The sequence below is a fragment of the Lissotriton vulgaris genome, chromosome 5 (genome assembly GCF_964263255.1).
Source record: "Lissotriton vulgaris chromosome 5, aLisVul1.2, whole genome shotgun sequence".
NCBI classification, from domain to species: Eukaryota; Metazoa; Chordata; class Amphibia; order Caudata; family Salamandridae; genus Lissotriton; species Lissotriton vulgaris.
Genome location: NC_141693.1, coordinates 314,111,712 through 314,131,225, shown reverse-complemented (window position 1 = coordinate 314,131,225; position 19,514 = coordinate 314,111,712). Strand labels below are relative to the sequence as shown.

The window sequence follows — 19,514 nt, the reverse complement described above, 5'->3', positions numbered from 1 at the left end:
GGAGTCTCCCTTCAGTATGAACAGACTTCCGGTTATGGGGCAGGACTTCCAGGACTGATGTTGTAAAGCGGGTATTCATTAATTCCAGTTCCACACAAGCAAATAAATGTCATGTTAGTGTAAAAACTGAATTGCACTTGCCACATAAGGTACAAACAGGAAGACCTGCTTCATAACAGGAAGTGTGTCCTTAACAAAAGGGCTAGACCCCCAAAGCAACTGCAAAGGTTTCAAAAGGTCAATGAACCCTACAAATTAGGTCAACAGGAGGTCACAAGTAGACGGGTCATTTTGACTGGACTGCACATTTAAATATGAAAATACCCTAACCATGCGCTTTTGTCAAACATTTCCTATTCAGATAAACTGTAAGCAGTGTTTAATGAGACAGGGTGGTCAGTCGCACATTTGCACAAAGCCACAAACCACATAGAAGACTTTAGTAGGAAGCAGAAGATTTAACCTTTGCTCGCACATCTACAACTACAAATGTTGATCACCTCATTGGAACACAGGTCCGACAGATAAAGTAACACTGCCTCTGATTGGAGGATCTTACCTGGGCCCCTGAGGATTACACCTTTTGGTTTGATTACATTCGTTAAGATAGCCCAAATAAGCTGTTGCCACATCTCGCTAGTCGGGCTTGAATTATGAGCAAAACAAAGTGACTCTAGGGATGCAATAGCTCCAAGCCCCAGCAGACAGCAGGTCCTCGGTGCTCATTGATATGATGCTAGTAAGGGAAGGCGCCCGCTCGTTTTTCAGTGATGGAACTTTAAGACCTGCCTTACTCAAGATGGAGGCAAAAAGAAGAAAGAGGGCTGAGAGGATGGGAGAGAAGAGGAAAGCTACGAGGAGTGGAAGTGGGAGGGAAAGGAATGGTGATCACTCCACACAGTGGGAATGTTCTGTATATCTTTGGTATCATTCTAAATTAAGAATTTATATGGATCCGCCAGGAATTGTTGTTGAATTGAACAGGCAACTTAAACAAATGTTTAGACATTCAATGAACGTGGAATTTTGTATAAGTTGAGCAGTGAAAGCTCGACGAGACTTCTTCTCTCATTCATTTGCACAGCTGCAGCACCAGGTTTTCCAACATTTCCCTCCATGGGACCCTCGTTTAGTTCTAGAGGGGCACATGTAGATGAGGTACAGCCTCAATGTCAGTGCATCCCATGGCCTCATGGCAGAGAAAGGTCAACAGTGGTGGTAGTCTTATGATCAAGAGGAACACCAGTATAGTCACCCTAGTGATGCACTGACTCTTTTCCAAATATTGCTGAACGAGGCCATAACCGCCGGTCAACGTGGTAGATTCAACCACGGAACTTGTAGAACGATTGCTGAGTGCCTGCTACACCCTTCAGTAGAAGTGCCTAGATGTGGTTGGACCATGCTCTGAGTTCTGCATCCAAGGCACAGAGGTCTTGGCTATTTTGTGGGGCTGAAGAGCAGTGATTACCTCAACACATTTACACGAAGCTGCCCACCAACAGGAATTGCGCATGATATATTGACCCAACCAGCCTCGAAAGGCTACTGACTGGAGCTCTGAATGAACTCCCTAGTGACCTACAAAAATGTGCCCGTCCATGAATAATGGACCCACAGGTATAGCAACGGTGGGACATCCTTTCTCTGTCCCTCCACTTCTCTGTTCTTCATATCTCTGATCTCTCTACCTTTCTTTCCACTCTCTTCCTAAACCTCTCCCTTTCCCTTCTCTCTATTCTCAGTCTCTCGCTCTCAATTTCTCTGCTGCAATGAAACCTGGGTAGCTGTGGAGGGCGATAGGGAGCTAGCAGGCCACTGGGAAAAAGCCTGATGAGGGAAAGGGTCTATCCAGCCCTGTGGGTAAGTATGGTCTACAGCAGGGTGAATTGAAAGGAAGACAGGGATCATCCAGGTCACGAAATCAGTTAGCAGTGCTCATTTACTGATGTTCAGAAATATAAAGACTTTCACCAAAGATTCCCAGTGTAAAGTAGAGAAAAATGCTTTGCTGTTTTTATATGTGCCTAAGATGAAAGGACACACATGGGCAAATCGGAAGTGGATGTAGCGCCACGGCTAGGGTGACTGACTCTGGAATCTGTGGATCACGGTTGGATCCCTGGCAGGGTAGCAGATTAGCCTAGCACCATGTGACTCTGGGCAATAGCTTGCTTAATCTTCCTGACGGCCCCAGCACCTAGAGACCCTTACGGGCGATTGTGCACTTTACAAAATGTGGATTACAAATATATTGCCAGATGGGAAGTCTGACATGTGGCTGACTCTGCCTAGCTCTTATAAGGTTGTCAGAGGTGCTGTTACTTTTCAGGGGCAACCCTGCTCTGCTAACTATAGTGTATGTGGAACACTAAGGGGGCACCAGGCAGACCCATCTAGAAAGGATTGGGTGCACACACAGGACAATGGTCATTATTTGATTCTATTTGGAATACAAAATAAGTGATGGTGGAATGCTAGAATTAATCTCAAACAGGCGATTACTCTGGCCCTCATCCCAGCCCATCATTTTTTGATCACCATGCCACCTTATGCATGACCCAGCCATATGCAAATCAGCCTTAGTCCTACTCCAATAGAAACAGCCTAGCCCAAACTGCTAGGGCATCTCACCTCTGAACTGAACTTCCAGGCCAGGCCCACTGAGTCATATCCATCTGCAAATCAGCCCTGGGCAAACTTCAATAGGAACAGCTCAGCCCACAGTGACAGGACATGTCCCTCCCGAGTGGGAACAGAAGCAACCCCAGACCAGTATTGACCTATTTGGATCTTGTGGGTGGGTTTCAGTGGCACAGTGAGCACGGGACCACCGTCTGGACACACCTGTCACACTTGGGGCATCACACTAAGTAATACAAAAAGTTATGCTTGCATTAATCTTAGCCACTGATAATTACTAGGGGTGCTGTGCTGGTCTATCATTTCTTTGGCCACCATGACACCTGAGACAAGATCTAACCTTATGCTAATCAGCCTTAGTACAGCTCCAATAGGAACAGACCAGCCTGAACTGCCAGCCAGGTCTCTTTTATGTCAGGCCTCATGTTTATAGTTGACTCCAGCTGGTGCAGCGCTGTTAGTTAGTCAAAAGACGCCACACTTGCTGAGCTGGCCAGAGCTGCTCCTGTCGGTCCCACTGAAGCACCTGACAAGTCTAATTATTTAGTAATAGAGTCCTGATCTGGCAATTCTTCATTGTTGTGGAGTTCAGAATTAGGCAATGATGTTTGCGTTTCATCAGGCTCCAGGCCTCTTTCGGAGACATTTGAGCTCTCACTCCAGGCCTCAAATGACGGTGTATAATCACTCACCATGGATTCATCTTTGAAAACACAAGTGCTAGCACCTCTGCATTTCCCAAAGAAGGACAAATTGCATGCTACAGTCTCAATTAATTTCCTTGCAGTCACTTAAGTGCCTCTTCCTCTCACCACTGTCCAAACAGAAGTCTCAAAAGGCAATCTAAACTTGCTCCGTAGGAGGATATTTTTGCTGAACACAACATCTCTAGGTTTTAACAAAGAAGGATTAGTTACTTACCTGTAATCCTAGTTCTCTTCCAGGGGTAAACTCATCAAAGTCATAAGCACTGAATTATCTCCGCCCATAAGTCGGAACCCGGAACATATAGCCTAATACATTATATGTGTAAAATATATAAAAAGAGTACAAAGTACTAAAAAATTATACACATATACATGTATACACTAATAATATGCAGCCCTAACCATATCCAAAAGGCTAATAAAGCCTTATTACATGTCTTCTGCAGAATGAAAATAACTCATAACATATAATGCAAGAAAAGGACCTGAACCTTAGATGCATTCCACAGAAAACAACCTTTTATTTTCATCAAAGAGCAGGTAATAACAGGTAATTAGCCTAAACCGGCTGCATAAATAAATAACATCCCTGTACAGAAAAGGAGACTGGCACCTCCTCAGAGAATCTGAACACTTTGCCTTTAAAGGCCTCCAGGAGAACCCTGCTCCCATCATGCCCCACAGGTGACATTTAGGTCAGTTCTTTTGTACGGTATAGGAAAAACCTGCAGGAACCTGTAAACAGAATGTAATAATAACATATCTAAAGCAATGCTACTGCTCGCCCGGGTAGGCGGGAGGGTACTTATGACTTTGATGAGTATACCCCTGGAAGAGAACTAGGATTACAGGTAAGTAACTAATCCTTCTCTTCCAGGGGATACTCATCAATAGTCATAAGCACTGAATAGAGTAGCAAGCTCATACCCATTTCCAAGCGGGCGAACAGAAAATAGAGATTAAATCACTCTGACACATACATTTTAGCTAGTATTAGCAAACAAGTTTCTTAATGAGGCTGGCCCAACCTGGGCATCTGCCTGTGTGTCTGAATCAAGACAGTAATGGCGAATAAAAGTATGGACTGAACGCCATGTAGCTGCTTTACAAATCTCCGCCATAGGAACATTCCTTAGGAGAGCTGTGGTAGAAGCCTTTTTTAGTACTATGTACTCTTTTTATATATTTTACACACATATATATATATATATATATATATATATTACACTATATGTTCTGGGTTCCCGCGTATGGGTGGAGATAATTCAGTGCTTATGGCTATTGATGAGTATCCCCTGGAAGAGAACCTGTGACTCCACATTTCATTCCTTCTTTATGTTCTGTTCAACATCTCATCATCATCTGGGCTATCTGGAGTCTATGACAAAATGATGAAGGGATCCCATCACAAAATATGTGTCTGAGGCGAAAAGTAGCTAGTGCCCTTTTGGTCGTTGCACATGGAGTCAGGGTGTAGTCTTGCAGGAAAACAGAGCTGGCCCATTCAAGATTATGGCCAGCAGCATGAGCAATGCATGGTACCCGTAACCCGCTCAGATTCTTCATTTGCATGTTGCCACCTGGGACCTTTTTTTGTGTGCTTGACACCCAATGAGAATAGTTACTTGAGATATCTGAGCTTTGATATGGGGAACCATTATCAGTTCATAGCTTTTTGAAAATTCTGTATGTTTCCATAATAATCACTATTTTCAGAATTAAGATGTCAGCAGTTGTAGAATTTACAACCTCTACTCCAAGATACTTAGAATAGTCATCAATGACAACCAGCATGTGGTGCCCAACAGCCAACACGCCAAAGTCAGCACTGGCTCCGGCCTATGAATTTGGTTTGATGTGTTCCTTCATGGTGGGGGGTCGGAATATCATTTGGAAACCACACCTTGGCATACAGATGGCTCTTGGTCCAAACTATTTCTTGGTGTCCTACATTGGCTAGTTGAATAACTTGCTAAGCTAACACACTCCTGAAGTCACCGCTAGTAAATGGCGTGCACAGTGTAGTGATTTTAGTGTCAGTTGTACGGATGGGTGAGTTGTCAAGCAAATGGCCCCAAAAGCCCGGCTCCCCTGCTTGAATGGTTATATGCAATTGTCCAGAAGAGTGGTTGATTGAATCCCATCAAGGGACACAGGCTTTGGTCTTGACTGTTCTACCAGAAACTTGGCATGTTACTCAGTCTTCTTCACTTATACTTCCTCTTGACAGATTGTTGGCCAAGCATGTCTGGTTAGGAAAACAGCAGGTTTCTGGGAAGTCAGGATGGTAGTTTACATTGAAAGAATTATTCTGAAGTACTTTATTGACATTGTGTTTTAGGACTGAACCAATTATAACACCTCATTCTGTTGGTGTCAAACGGATGTGACACCACAGCCCCCTCCGGGTTAAAGCATATGCAACTTTAGATCAGTAAACAGGGTTGTACTTGCCTTAAGGTAGGGCTACTGGGATTTTGCGATTCTGCAGCCACTGCTTTTTTTGCACAATTATGTTTTTCCTGCATTTGCCATATCATCCATCATCTGCTGCATAATCTGCAGATTTTAACAAACAAATGTGTTTCTAGCTCAAACGGACCAAAGGTTGCTAAAAACATGGCAACATGTATTCGCCCACGGAGAAAAGTCCTTCGCAAAGGTTAACTGGTCATCTTTCAGTTGCTTATTTTTGTATTTGGTTGTTTAAAAGGTTCTAATGAGTTGAAATCTTTGCCCAGACACTATTACCATGCGTAAAAATTACAAAATAATAAAGTAATTCTATCAAAAAATGTGCTGCATTATGCCACATAATTTGCCTTTTCTTTCTGCATGGTTTAGTCAGTATACACAAATAATTTGCTGGCCCCCTGCGGCATAATTCCAGTGGCCCTACCTATTGGACAATCTAGTAGTGACCGACGTGCTGCTCTGACAGGTCAGTGAGGGGGGCGTTTTTTGTTTGTGAGTCTGTTTTTGGGTTATCAAGGTCCGTTTCACTGTCAAGCCTTCCGATATTAACCCCTTCACTGCGGCGGCTATTCCGCCAGAGTGCTAAGGGGGAGGGCGGCCGAGCGGCGGGCGCATGCTGGTGACGGAACCGCTCCGTCACCAGCATCGGTTGCGCTGTGCTTATGACGGAGCGGTTCCGTCATGGCCCCGCCCGCTCAATAGAACGCGCCGCGCAAGTGCGAAATCAGCGCCGCGCAGGCGCGGCGGCCGGGCCATGACGGAACCGCTCCGTCATCAGCACAGCGCGACCGCGGCTGATGACGGAGCGGTTCCGTCATCAGCAGTGGAGGGGTTAAAGCAAACACTGTCTTCAGCAAGCTTAAATGCATGCAGCGTTCCTTGCAAAAACACTTGTACAGCATGTCTTAACAAGTTCAAAACTGCCCAGATTCGCAAACACGGGACACTTTTAGGGATCTAAGGGCCAGATGTATCAAAGGGGTTTACCCATTCTGTGTCTACGGGGAAATGGGTTCGAACATATGGCTCTTATTCACTAATATAGGCCACTTTTATTTCAGTGCCGGACTAATTTCCGCCCCAGTCTTACCCTCCCGGAGAATATTTGATACTTTTCCACTTTTCTCTTTTAAGACTCTCGTCTTATTTTAGGGATATAACGAGGAGCTCCTTTTATAATGCCATCCAGATTCACAAATATTGTGTGGCTTATAGTTGTTGTCTCGAAACGCCCTGACCTCTGATCTCAACTGAGTGTCACTCTGACCTCACCTCACAACTGGACAAGTACAAAAGTGTAGTGGAGGCATTGTTCATCTTACGTTATTTGAATACTCAATAATTAATACTCACTTTTCTTCAATAAGTATTCACTATAGGCTACTCCCTTTACATTAATTAGCAGTTAGCCAATGGTTCCAAGTAAAAATACGTAATAATAATGTTATACTCTGAAATCAGCGTTACTTAAAATTGTCGCCTTCGAAATAATTCCTACTCCAGTGTGCAACAAGAGTTTAGTCAGTCACGGGGCGCCCTCTTGTGGATTGTTACAGTTAAGCAAGAAACATGCTAAACTGGACTTAATTTCATCACATTTGGAAGAGCTGCTGAGTTTTCGGACAGCCAGAAACATTGTCATTTCTGGTCATGTCAAAAGCACCAGTATAACAAGTTAGTCCGTACGACCATTTACACTCGAGACCGGTCTTAAGTGCATACAATGATTTCGTAACGTTACTTGTGCAAGGTCAGAAGGCGGTTCTTCAGTTTACTTTTGAATTCCGTCATGGCTGTTGCGCGTCGGGTATTAAAAACCACCGCTGTTCTCTGTATGCTGCCCGTCAGACGTCTTACTTTTCATCTGTTCGCTATTTTTCTTCACCATCATGTCTGCAGTAAAGCCCTTGCACCCCTTACTACCCTCTTTGTGAAAATAAATATTGATCACCGTCTCCTTGGAGATCCTCGACAGTTCTTCCGACCTTTTGTCGTTTCCTCTCATTCAAGTAGTGCTGTTACGCTGAAAAGTGTTTATTTCCTGAATATTTTTTAAAATCATATCACATGCTCATATCTCTTCTTTGCCAAAATGATAATTTTTCAAGAGCCGTTTAATGTTGGAATTCTGGTTTAATGCAGTGCTTCCTCTTCTCTTATTATCATTCACTCAGGGGTAGATTTACAAGCCTCTTGCGCCACTTTTGCGTCACTTTTAACATGGGAAAAGTGACGTAAAACTGGCCCAAGGGTCTTGTAAATCTGCCCCTCAGTTTTTACCATTTTGCTGATAGCCCCAGAAAATGGATAGAACAACGAAAGCGAAGCCTCGCTAATCTTGCATCTGCTCACTTAGCTGAAACAATTTCGGCCAAAATACCGATCCAAATTTCTTCTTATCAACCCCCACTTGGGGTTTGTCTCTAAAAAGCAGACAAACACTGATCTTGAGGAGCAGGTAGCTTTCTCCTTGAACACTGGGGGGCAGATTTACAAGGACTGGCGCATCCCTGCATATCAGCAGGGATGCGCCAGGTAAGATGTGTCACACAAGTTTACCCTTGCGCCACCACAGATGCGCTGCATTTAAAATGCGGCGCATCGTGGTGCAAGGATACGTGACACATCTGATGGAGTAAGGGTGGCGCATTGCTGGAGTCGTGTCGCAAGCGCAACGCAACTCCAGCAATGCTCAGGGGCTGTCCATACCTAACATGCTGCGTCAGGCCTTACGCGCAGGGTTTTGACGCAGCGGCGTCGGAAAAGTGACACAGTGAAATCTTGTATATTTCACTGTGTCACTTTTCCGAGGCTTTTTCCGAGGGAACGCCCACCCTGCATACATTAAACCTGACTCAGGTTTAATTTGGCGCAGGGCTTTACAACATGACGCATCTCCCTAGAGGAGTCACATTGTAAATAAGTCGCAACAGGGCGCTTGGTTTACGCCACCGCTGCATCACACAAGTGACGCAACAGCGGCATAAATGTATCGCAAGGGGCTTGTAAATCTGCCCCTGGGTTTTTTGGTTGTTTACCCTGTCGGGAAATTGGCTTTTCCATCGAGACTGACTGCACTGAAAAAGGAAGGAGACACTGGAAAAAGAAGTTGCAGAGGGGCACAAGGCCTGTGGACACTCCTCATCTTTTTTGTTAAGGGGTTTTCACTAGCTTAAACAACATCTTTATCAAGTGTATTAAATACATAATCAATCAATCAATCAATCAATCAGGGTCCTTATCGAGCCCGGCTATTCACCCGTTAGGGCCTCAAGATGCACATGGTCAACGCATTGGATTGCTGTGTGTCAAGAAGGAGCACACAGATTGTGTTTTATTGCAAATTATCATAATCAATAAGAATCCAGCACATTTGTTAAGAAATATTACATCATAATAGTTATCTAGAAGGGAATTACACTGGAAATAGAGGGCAGACCAGTGTGACCTTTTACTTCAAATCTGATGTTCTCAATTTAGGAGATAAACCATACAGCATAATTTAACACACACATGACCCAATATCCTATGTTCTTTTTTAAAGATGTCTCACAGAGAGTGCAGTAAAGCCTCTGTGGGGAGACTTCTGTGTACCTACCTTACCACTGATGTCATTGACTGCTACATGGACAAAGATGGATGCCTCCTCCATGCCCTCGAGGTATACGTGTCGGTAGCCTGAAAAATAGACAATAAGGGCTTGACAATCATTAAAGGTCTCATTTGCACCCTGGATAACATAAATACCAATTGGATGGCTGCCTGTTCTGCTTCCTAGCTGATAATTCCAATGCTCTGGATAAAAGGCTTGATTTTGGGGCGAAGAGCACAGAACAAAGACAAGAGGCAGGACCGGAGACACAGTAGCCTGTTTGGACATTGGGACTATTTGTAGCCAGTTACGTGCCTGACAGTCCTGACATAGGATTTACTCTGCCTGGGTTCATCCCGGCTTTCAGCGAAACTGGCTGTAGGTGCCCAATATCCAACATTCCTTCCTCAACTATATTAGCCTTTCAGTAGCAACAACCAGTGGTGAAATGGGGTGTTCTTGCCTCTCCCTCTATACTTTAAGCCCTTAAAAACCACCATCTTCGCACAAAATATCCAAATTTCTCTATAACTAGGGTGTCTCCTAGGCAAAACGTTTGACGCAGTAGAACGGTTCGATGGGGCAACTTTTCACTGGTTGAACTTGAACATTTTAAATCAGAGGGCAGTGGACAAGAGTGAACACAATATGTTTCTATACATCCAACTTATGCATGGATGCACCTGAAAGCTCTTGAGTCCTCACATTACACTGCTCTCAGCTGTAATTAAGGACATCCAGTATTATCCTATATTGTCCTATATCTATGGGGGCATCGAAATGTCAGTTGATTATGCTTTACCTGGCATCATGCTGCTAAAAGCTAAAGTCCTCTGTCCAATAAAGTCCCGACCAATGGGATCATGATCCCACACCAGGAAGCGAACCAACGTGACCTCAGGCATATGCACAGTGAACACCAGCGTCTCCTCCCACATTGGGTTGAAACCTGAAAAAATAAACAATATACCCTTTTAAGTGCCTGAGCTGTTCTGCACTGTAGAAATGTATAGGCATGCACCTTACTTTCCATTCCATATGTTTACACCTGTATCAATATTTATCACTTTGTAAAATACAGAAGTTACAGATAGCAGATTTCCTCATCTATTTTTTAGATTTGACACAATTTGAACATCAGATGTAGTCTTATCTGTAATAAACCCCTTTTCTCGTCTTTTTTATGACAACAGACCCCTTTTTTAGATCAGGAATGAAAATAGGCACCTGTAAAAATCATGCACATACACCAGACAGTAACAGAATCAATAATCATGTAATCAATACATTTTACCAATAATAATGGCCTCACAAGATAGAAATGTGGTAGTAATCACACCATGACCAGATAGTTGTTGCAGTGGCGGCCATGCCTCTTTTCAGCTTTTGTCAGTGCTCGCAGACTGACACTCCTTATAGTACTAATCACATGATCAGGCGCTATACGGACTGATGAGATTCTACGTTTGGGCTCAGAACTTCGTTTACAATGTTTCTCACAAAATACAGTGGAGGAATAATAATAAAACATCCGGTGACATATTGCTTATAACATCCTAAGGTCTTACTGCTTACTCTCAGACTTAGGTGCACACCTTGGAATTGGTGCACCTTTGCTAAATATTTATTCATATTTGGATTAATACTGACCTTACTGCACGATCGATATACTCTCTTTTAGCCTATTTCCTAGCCCAGCTATATGTCCATCCTGGAGGATCGTAATACTTCAATGACCTTCAGTTGCTTTGACATTATAATATTGCAAAACCGAACCCGATTTTCTGGTCTTCAATACATGACTGCAAACACCTCATAATAAGTTTACTGCTTATTCTTTGCCCTGAAGAAGTCCTTTCCAGGACGAAACGCGTCGGCTGTTCGTTTTTCTACTGTTGACAAATAAATCAATCAATCAAACCACATCTCTGGACGTCACTATTTGTGCCTGTACAATTATTGTGTTGTGTTTGCACTTTTCAGTTTATGGTGCACCTGTGCTTCTTTTCACTATAAAGAAAAAATATACCCTTTTAAGTGCCTGAGCTCTTCTGCACTGTAGAAATGTATAGGCATGCACCTTACTTTCCATTCTATATGTTTACACCTGTATCAATATTTATCACTTTGTAAAATACAGAAGTTACAGATAGCACATCTATTTTTTAGATTTGACACAATTTGAACATCAGATGTAGTCTTATCTGTAATAAACCCCTTTTCTCGTCTTTTTTATGACAACAGACCCCTTTTTTAGATCAGGAATGAAAATAGGCACCTGTAAAAATCATGCACATACACCAGACAGTAACAGAATCAATAATCATGTAATCAATAAATTTTACCAATAATAATGGCCTCACAAGATAGAAATGTGGTAGTAATCACACCCTGACCAGATAGTTATTGCAGTGGCGATCATGCCTCTTTTCAGCTTTCGACAGTGCTCGCAGACTGACACTCCTTATAGTACTAATCATAAAAGTCCATAAAAGTACACCCCTAAGATACTAATGATAACATTAATCTCCCTCATATTGTTTGGATTTGAAAGGAACATTACCATCAACAGGAGAGACGGAAAAAAGGAGGCAATGTCCATCAAGAAGGCAAGAGGGAACCAGACTACTGGGTCAATAAGTCTCTAAGCACTGGCTGAAACTTGACAAGTTGATCTCAAGTTTGAAGCTGTCAGTTTGTTCAATATTAAGAGAGCCTCGAACAAAGAATGATTTCTCTTTAAACCTGTTTAAACTTTAGAGTAACTATTGAGAGGTTCTATTTAACAAAGCACATGCCTCTACAGGGCATGTATGTTTAGATATTTTCTTTGAGGAATGAAATGAAAGATCTATTAAGAAATGAATAGACAAGACAGACAATATTAAAGTTGAACAGATTGGTAGCCAGGTCATGCCTAGTGCCACACATATTTCCATTAGGTTGAAAAACATTTTTCCGGGTTGAGGCGCACTATTCAACATGCTGCAGTTTTTTAGCACCTCCTTTTGGAGTCCACTATGCAGAGGACTACCATTATCTACTTGACTATTTATAAGGGCTCACCACGCAAGTCAATTAATCCTGCTGCCTTGCTACTTCTTTCATAGAATGATTTGAAGATCTTAGGTTACTTCTCAGATGACGGTCCAAAGAAGGTTGAACAGGCCATGATCCTCTCTAGATTGGATTATTTTAACACTTTCTAGGCCAATACTTCCAAAATACCTTCTTGCTAGCCTTCAGCTGGTGCAAAATTCTCTGGCAGGCTTCACCTACACCTTCCCACTCAATAGTCAATATTTGTTTGTCCACGTGATCTCCATTGGCTACCAATTGAATGATGCTGTCTGCTTTAAGCCCTTCGTTTCTGCACTGTCTATGGCACTGGTCCCTCTTCTTTTGTCATTGCCAAACTCCTTCTGGGCTCTGCTCTTCGAGCTCTTTGTTGCTAATGGTCTCTTCCATCCATTATGTTCGTAAATTCAGTCGGACCTTTTTTTTCTGTCTCAAATCCTGCAACCTTCAACCTTTTTCCCTTCATCCTCAGTCCAGTTGTTTCTCTTTCAGTAAGTTTTCACTCCTTCTGCGTTTCAAATAAGATTTATTTGTTTTGTTTGTAACCTTCATCTCTTTCTTATGCCCTACTTGCAGTTGATTAATGCCTGTACCTCCAAGACTCCTTTAAAGGGTAGCAGTTTGTGCTTTTACAAATGGACATCTTCATCAACTATGCTTACGTTTGCTTCTTAGTGGATTGAAAGACCTGGAACCAGATGCACCATGCTCAGTCACAAACCAGGGAAGTGAAATTTGTACACTGACTGGTGTGTAACACCTGTGAATGCAGTGATTGAGGCTTGCAAGGGGTCCCCTGGAACCACTACTGCTCCCCGGTATACAACGTTTAGCACGCATTTGTTACAACGCACTACCATTACAACGCAGGCATTACCACGCATACCGTTACAACGCATTGCGCTGGGGGGCGCTCTAGGATAGGGAATAAGTTTAATTTTATATCCAACACCTTCTCTAGTGTCCATGGGGACTGGAGTTGGAATATAAAATTATACTCACCACTATCCAGCACCTCAAAGCGCTATGCGTTGTAACGGTATTCGTTGTAAATACCGCATTGTAAAGGTATGCGTGGTAATAGTATGCGTGCTAACGTCATACATCCCTGCTCCCCACAAGGCTGCCTAAACGATTCCTGAGCTGGAAGGTGTTTCCAGTTTCCTTTTTTTGCTAATACGTTACCAGCCCAACTCAGGTGATGGAACTGTTCAATTGCTTGCAAGCACATGTAAAACATTGATACATGTGCAGTCACAAACCATTGATGCATTCCTTTCTGATTCAGAAACCAGAGGGGGATAGCATTTCATACCACCTATTTGTGATTTGGAAAATATTGGAAATGCTCTTCTACAAGAAGGGGGAAATTTTACAATTTATTAAAGGTGATTGTACATTCTAAGAGGTCCTTTTGAGGTTGCAATCCACATGATTCAGGTGTTGCATTTGCAAATGAGCTTTGTGCATAGGCTCCAAATTTTCTGAATAGGTGCAGCTGAAATCAAAGCCCCTTCAATGGGGATGGATGGGGTTGAGGGTGACGCGTCTATCCAGCAACAGTCCCAGGTCTTTTACTTTAACTTTAGGACTGATACTCTTCCTCAGATTGATCTTCCGGCCCCCACCGGAAATAGGGAGCAAAATGCCACTTTCCACTGTTTGCTGTCTGTTGGCCAAGGAAGACTTTAATCAGAATATAAATGAGATTGAAAGCCTTCCCCGATATCTTAGGAAAAGACTGTGATCAACAGCGCTGAAGACAAGAGGTCGGAAAGGATCAGTTTTCAGAGTCACATATACAGAAATCAGAAAGGCAGTCACCAGGCGATGATGAAGATTGAATCTGAATGAAGTGGACGCAGTAGGGTGAGGCACTCGAGGTTCTCCTGCAATTGTAGGATGTCATGTATCACATTTTCCGCAAAATCTTATTTATAGAAGGGAGAACTGTCAAGATATTTAACCTGATCATATTTGTTTTTGCAAGTTTGTGAACTACGCTATTTTTAGGAGATGTTTTAGGGGGAGGGAAATTGGCCTACAACTGTACAATGATTCATGCACAAGGGAAGCTATCTAGGGCTCAATCTTGATGAGGATCATCCTTTGGATGGTTCCTCTTTTCAAGTTGTTGGCTGCTCCTCCCAATCCCCTTGTGGTTTGTCAGCTTTCATGAGTCTCCCATCCTGGGAGAGTCTCCATAGTTCATTCCTGTCCTGACTCTAGTAGCCACCTCAGTATTCTATTTCTGAACATCTGGTGTTCAGCCAGGCAACACACACTCACATACGCAGTACACACTGCATCTCCTCATTGCAGCCAAAACCGGCATCAGCGCCACACCAGTCAACCTGTGGCCTTGCAAAAGACCGCTCCACATTTGTTTATCCTCATTGAATATGAGAGTACCCATTTGCACATACAGATAATTCCAAAACCCTGCTCCCACTATGTAACCCGTCCCACACAAAACAACTCAAGCCTGAAAGCTTGGTAAGGTATGGAACACATTAAGAAGAGAGGAAATTTAGATTGCCCTGCAGATGACGGGAATTGTGGAAAACAGCAAAAGATAATTGCTGCAAGAAAAGGAACCATTGGAAAATGCAGGGATAGCGATGTTCGTGAGCTGTCAGCCATGTCAGTGACACATGATAGGTGCAGAATTTGTATCTTCTTCTATTTAGATAGTATGGCAGGGACTTGATAGTCCTCTTGATGGCCAGGCATTCATTCTCCAGAGTAGTGAAGTCGATTAAGTAGAAGATTCTAACTAATAGAGAAGACATGGTGATGGCCATTCAGCAGATCATTAAAAAGCAGAGCTCCTAACTCAATACCATAACATCAATTTGGGGGGAATAAGGAGCAGAGACATCTGTGAAGATTACCACAGTGATTAGTACCATGACGTATTTAAATCTTTTAAATGCTGAGGCATAGTGTGCAACATATGGTATCTGCCAACCGCGAGTGTGGGGGGCTGAAGATGGTGGATGCTAAATTTGCACATTGTACTTTACATACTGCACTGTTTTCAGAACTGTTTTTTTATATTGCATCTTTTGTAAAGTACTGTGACATATTCTTAACAGCGCTCTTGACCCTGCGGTGTTCGCCTGTTAGAGAGAGCCTGCTGTGCTTCGGGTCAGCGCTCTAGTCTTTTTTTTTCATCGTGGGCATTAAAACACACCCTGACGTGACCTCGCAGCGTGTCACACGTGATATCTGTCGAAAGCAAGTGTGGGGGGGCTGAAGGTCGTTGCTGCTAAATTTGCACACTGCACTTTGCCCATTTTGGCATTTCACACGAAGGACAAAGGGGGTATAATTATACGAGTGGGGATCTGCGAGATATTGGTGAGTCAGGAGTGGGGATGGAGGGGGCTACGTCTCCCAGGTCGCAAGTAAAGCTAGGGAAAGAGGATTAGCTTGTGTGCGGCCTACTTAATGTCAGATCCCTGCATAAACATGGCGTGGATGTCCAATTATTACTAGATACCCATAATATGGATGTCCTTTTTAGGTCGAAGGCTAAAAGGCTGCGCTTGCGCAGTCTTAGGCCGGAGATTTAATGAGTCTGAGTAGCGCCGAAGGTCCCGCCTCCGTGCCCCATCTCTCCTTCATTGGCTGGCTTCCTAAACGGAGGCCAGCCATTGGAGGAGAGATCAGTCACTCCAATGTAGCCCCGTCCTTTTCGGATTTGGGGGCGTCATTTTTGATGATCTTTAGACAGTGACGTTGTCCGTCACTCAGAACATCAAAACCACGCCCCCAATTCCGAAAAATTTCAGGAGCGCCGGCCGCCATTAAGCTGTTTGTTGTACATGAGGTAGGTCGCATGCTCCCGCTGTCCTCGTTCCCGCCCCGAATCCGAAAGTCGTTGTGGCCGCCGTTTTGTTTTTGCAGTTTTATTTTTCTTTCCATGTTTTGTTTTTGCTGTATTATTTTTCTTTCCATTAGCAGAGTGGCTGATGTCAGAGATAAAGGAGCGGGCGCGCGGGGGCCCTTTGAAGCTCTGCGTGCACTCATGACATGTCCCGTGGGCTCGGCCGGTCTTGGCGTATCACTGTTCGTGGCTCCCGCCCCCTTCCGCCATTCGTGGCTCCCGTTGTCCCCCCTCGCGCCGTTCGTGGCTCCCGCTGTGGTAGGTGTCTTCGCTCTATTGCCTGCTTATGCTGGTCTCTCTCCCCCCGCTCGAGTCTCTCCCCCCTCCCCCCGAGTCTCCTCCCCCCCCTCCCCCCGAGTCTCCTCCCCCGCGAGTCTCTACCCCCCGCAACATGTACTTTTATTTTTTTATTTTGTTAAAACCACTCGGCCAAACTCAGGAAAAACGGTTCATTTGGCTCGATAAAAAACAGCCCAGACATAATTTACGTTTAAGTAAAATAAAATCAGTAAGTGGTGCCCCAGTGCTAAGTATACAAATAATTGAATCAGACCCTACTCATTTAAGAAACTTTTAAAGACTGCGGTAGCTCATTATGTTTTCATGAAAGATAATAGTAATTTCATTGTTTCCACTACAAGGAAGTTCCTGCTTTATTTAACGCTGTTATACCTAATTGCACCTTTTTTTTGTGTTTTGATTTTTATGCTTTGTCTTATTGTTTTTTTTTCTTTTTCATCTGTGAAATTCCCGCCACCTTGACTTTCCTTTGTAGTGTGTCCCCCCCCCCTTTTTGTGTAACCCTTTTTGTTGGATTTTTCATATTCAACCAGGGTACATACATTTCTGCACCATTTACGTTGTTTTAGCTTTTAGTGCATTGCATTACCGTTGTATGATAATAAGGTGATGAATTGTCTAGGAGTGCATTGTCCAGCACACCTAATATGTGTTCTTAATCGTTTCTTAGGTCTCGTAGTGGACTGCTTGATTCTTGGGCCTTGTTGGTGTACCCCTGCTGTTCTTGTGTCAAGTCAGAAGAAATCAGTTTCATTTAAACTAACTGGGGGATATAACTCAGGGGGATAAAGCAAGGAATGAGAGCATCCGGGCTTGTGGTACCATGCAGTTATTACTAGTCTAAGTAACACCAGGTGTAACTCTCTCGGCGGGACAAACATGGAGTTCCATTGGAGGTAGGGGGAGGGGTAGGACCCGCTCGGGTGGGGTGTTGTGGGACTTGGCACTGCCTGAGTAGCTGTTGGGATTTTTGCAGGGGTGTCTTGTACCTGTTTGAAAACTGTGAAGTAGCATTGACCACTCCATGAATATGGGGCGGCGTCTCGTTCTGCGTGCCTCCTCCAGTCTGATTGCATCTTTTTCTGCGGCTCCCCATTTCGCGACTGCCCCCCTCCATGCTACAATCGGCGTACTTGTAGGTAAACGGCAATGGAATGTGATGCTTTGCTAGGATCAGGGCCAGTATCGCAAAACGAGTTTCTATGTTTTTCTGTTGGTGATGCAGGAATATCCCCAAGGCGCTGGTCTCCCATGTGGTGAGGCCCATCAGGCCTGTGATTGTCAGTATCATGGTGTGTACTCCCGCCCAGTAAATCTGCAGTGTGGGGCATGTCCATAACATATGGACAAATGTGCCGTCGGGCATGTGGCAGCATGGGCATTCAAACTGTTGCAGGGAAGAAACACTTTAGTTGCTCCAGTGTGAGATATGCACAATGTAGTATGTTGAATGGGATGTTTTGAAGCAATGGTTACGCAACACATTTATGGTGCGCTAGGGCTGTGAGCCATTCATTATCGTGCAGTGCCTGACCGAATTCTTCCTCCCATTTTAATCGGAGCCTCGTTAGTGGCACGCACATGAGATCTATGGTAGATCTCCATAGCCATATGATGTGTTGCCCTGCGCCCATGTTTAGTATCGCATGTAGTGTGGGGTGCGCTCTCATCTGCAACACTTCCTCCCCCGCTCGAGTCTCTCCCCCCCCCCGCTCGAGTCTCTCTCCCCCCCTCACCCCCCTCCCCCCGAGTCTCTCTCCCCCCTCCCCCCCTCCCCCGCGAGTCTCTACCCCCTCATCCGCGAGTCACTCCCCCCCCGCGAGTCACTTTCCGCCCTCCCCCCGCAAGTCACTCTCCCCCCTCCCCCCGCAAGTCACTCCCCCCCCGTGAGTCTCCCCCCCGCGAGAGTCTCCCCCCCCGCGAGAGTCTCCCCCCCCCCGCGCGAGTCTCTCCCCCCAAACCTATCCGAAAAATATGCAGAGTGGTGTAAGTAGCTGACGTTATTCTGGAGATGTTTCCCAGACTTTCTGATATTAAGTGAGTCAGTCCCATATGCCTCGGGAAATTTTCACAAGTGAAAGTGGAGTTGTATTTGACCACTTCTACCCTTAATGCTGTGCATGGGGAAAAAAGCAAAAGGTGGTAACAGACACAGTTTGTGGAGAAGGCGCCACGCCAGCCCCTCTTTACATTAATTCTTAAGCCATGCTATTTGCTTCTCATCCCTGATGACCACCTCCACGCATTTCAATTCCGCACCCCTTAAAGTTTTCTTCATCAACATGCTACTCTTTATCATGACTGCTCTTTTAAATGGATTTGAGGCATGTGCAATTTGTGATTTATTCCTACATCCAAACAGCCCCTTGGCATTTGTCAATTGAGGGATCCTTAGGTTTGCGCACACAACCTGTAATTGTAACTAACATATAAAATCACTGAAATCTCTGAAACACCTAGTTGCCTAAAGCCTGCACCTCGTTTCAGCTCTTACAAAAAGTGGCAGGCGTGAGAAACAAACAAAACCAAGGTGGCAACTATACATCATCCGAACTGATTCCCTCATTGACACTTGTGCCACTGTGTATTTGATGTTGTGGATGGACTGTAGGACTCCACTCCAAACCAACACTCACCAAATTGTAAGCATATGGCAAGAAGTGGCTTCACATTGCTGACATCTTCAACACTATAAGACTGTCAGAGCTCCTTAGAATGGAAACTGCTTCCTCTTTGAAAGCAGGCGGTAAAGTTGTGAGTGCAGAGTTGTGAGTGCACAGAGTTGTGAGTGCACAGAGTTGTGAGTGCGCAGAGTTGTGAGTGCGCA

The 19,514-nt window shown here is 44.2% G+C and overlaps 1 protein-coding gene across 1 annotated transcript in view; it reads right to left on the bottom strand.

The window, feature by feature from the left end:
- Nucleotides 1-19,514, bottom strand: part of PLCH2 (phospholipase C eta 2) — a 548,160-nt gene that overhangs the window by 39,276 nt on the left and 489,370 nt on the right. Inside the window, exons 19-20 of the mRNA XM_086921546.1 lie at nucleotides 10,220-10,366; nucleotides 9,424-9,503 (exon numbers count right to left, since the gene is read on the bottom strand). Coding sequence (XP_086777672.1) covers nucleotides 9,424-9,503; nucleotides 10,220-10,366 — 227 coding nt within the window. The remainder of the gene's footprint in view (nucleotides 1-9,423; nucleotides 9,504-10,219; nucleotides 10,367-19,514) is intronic.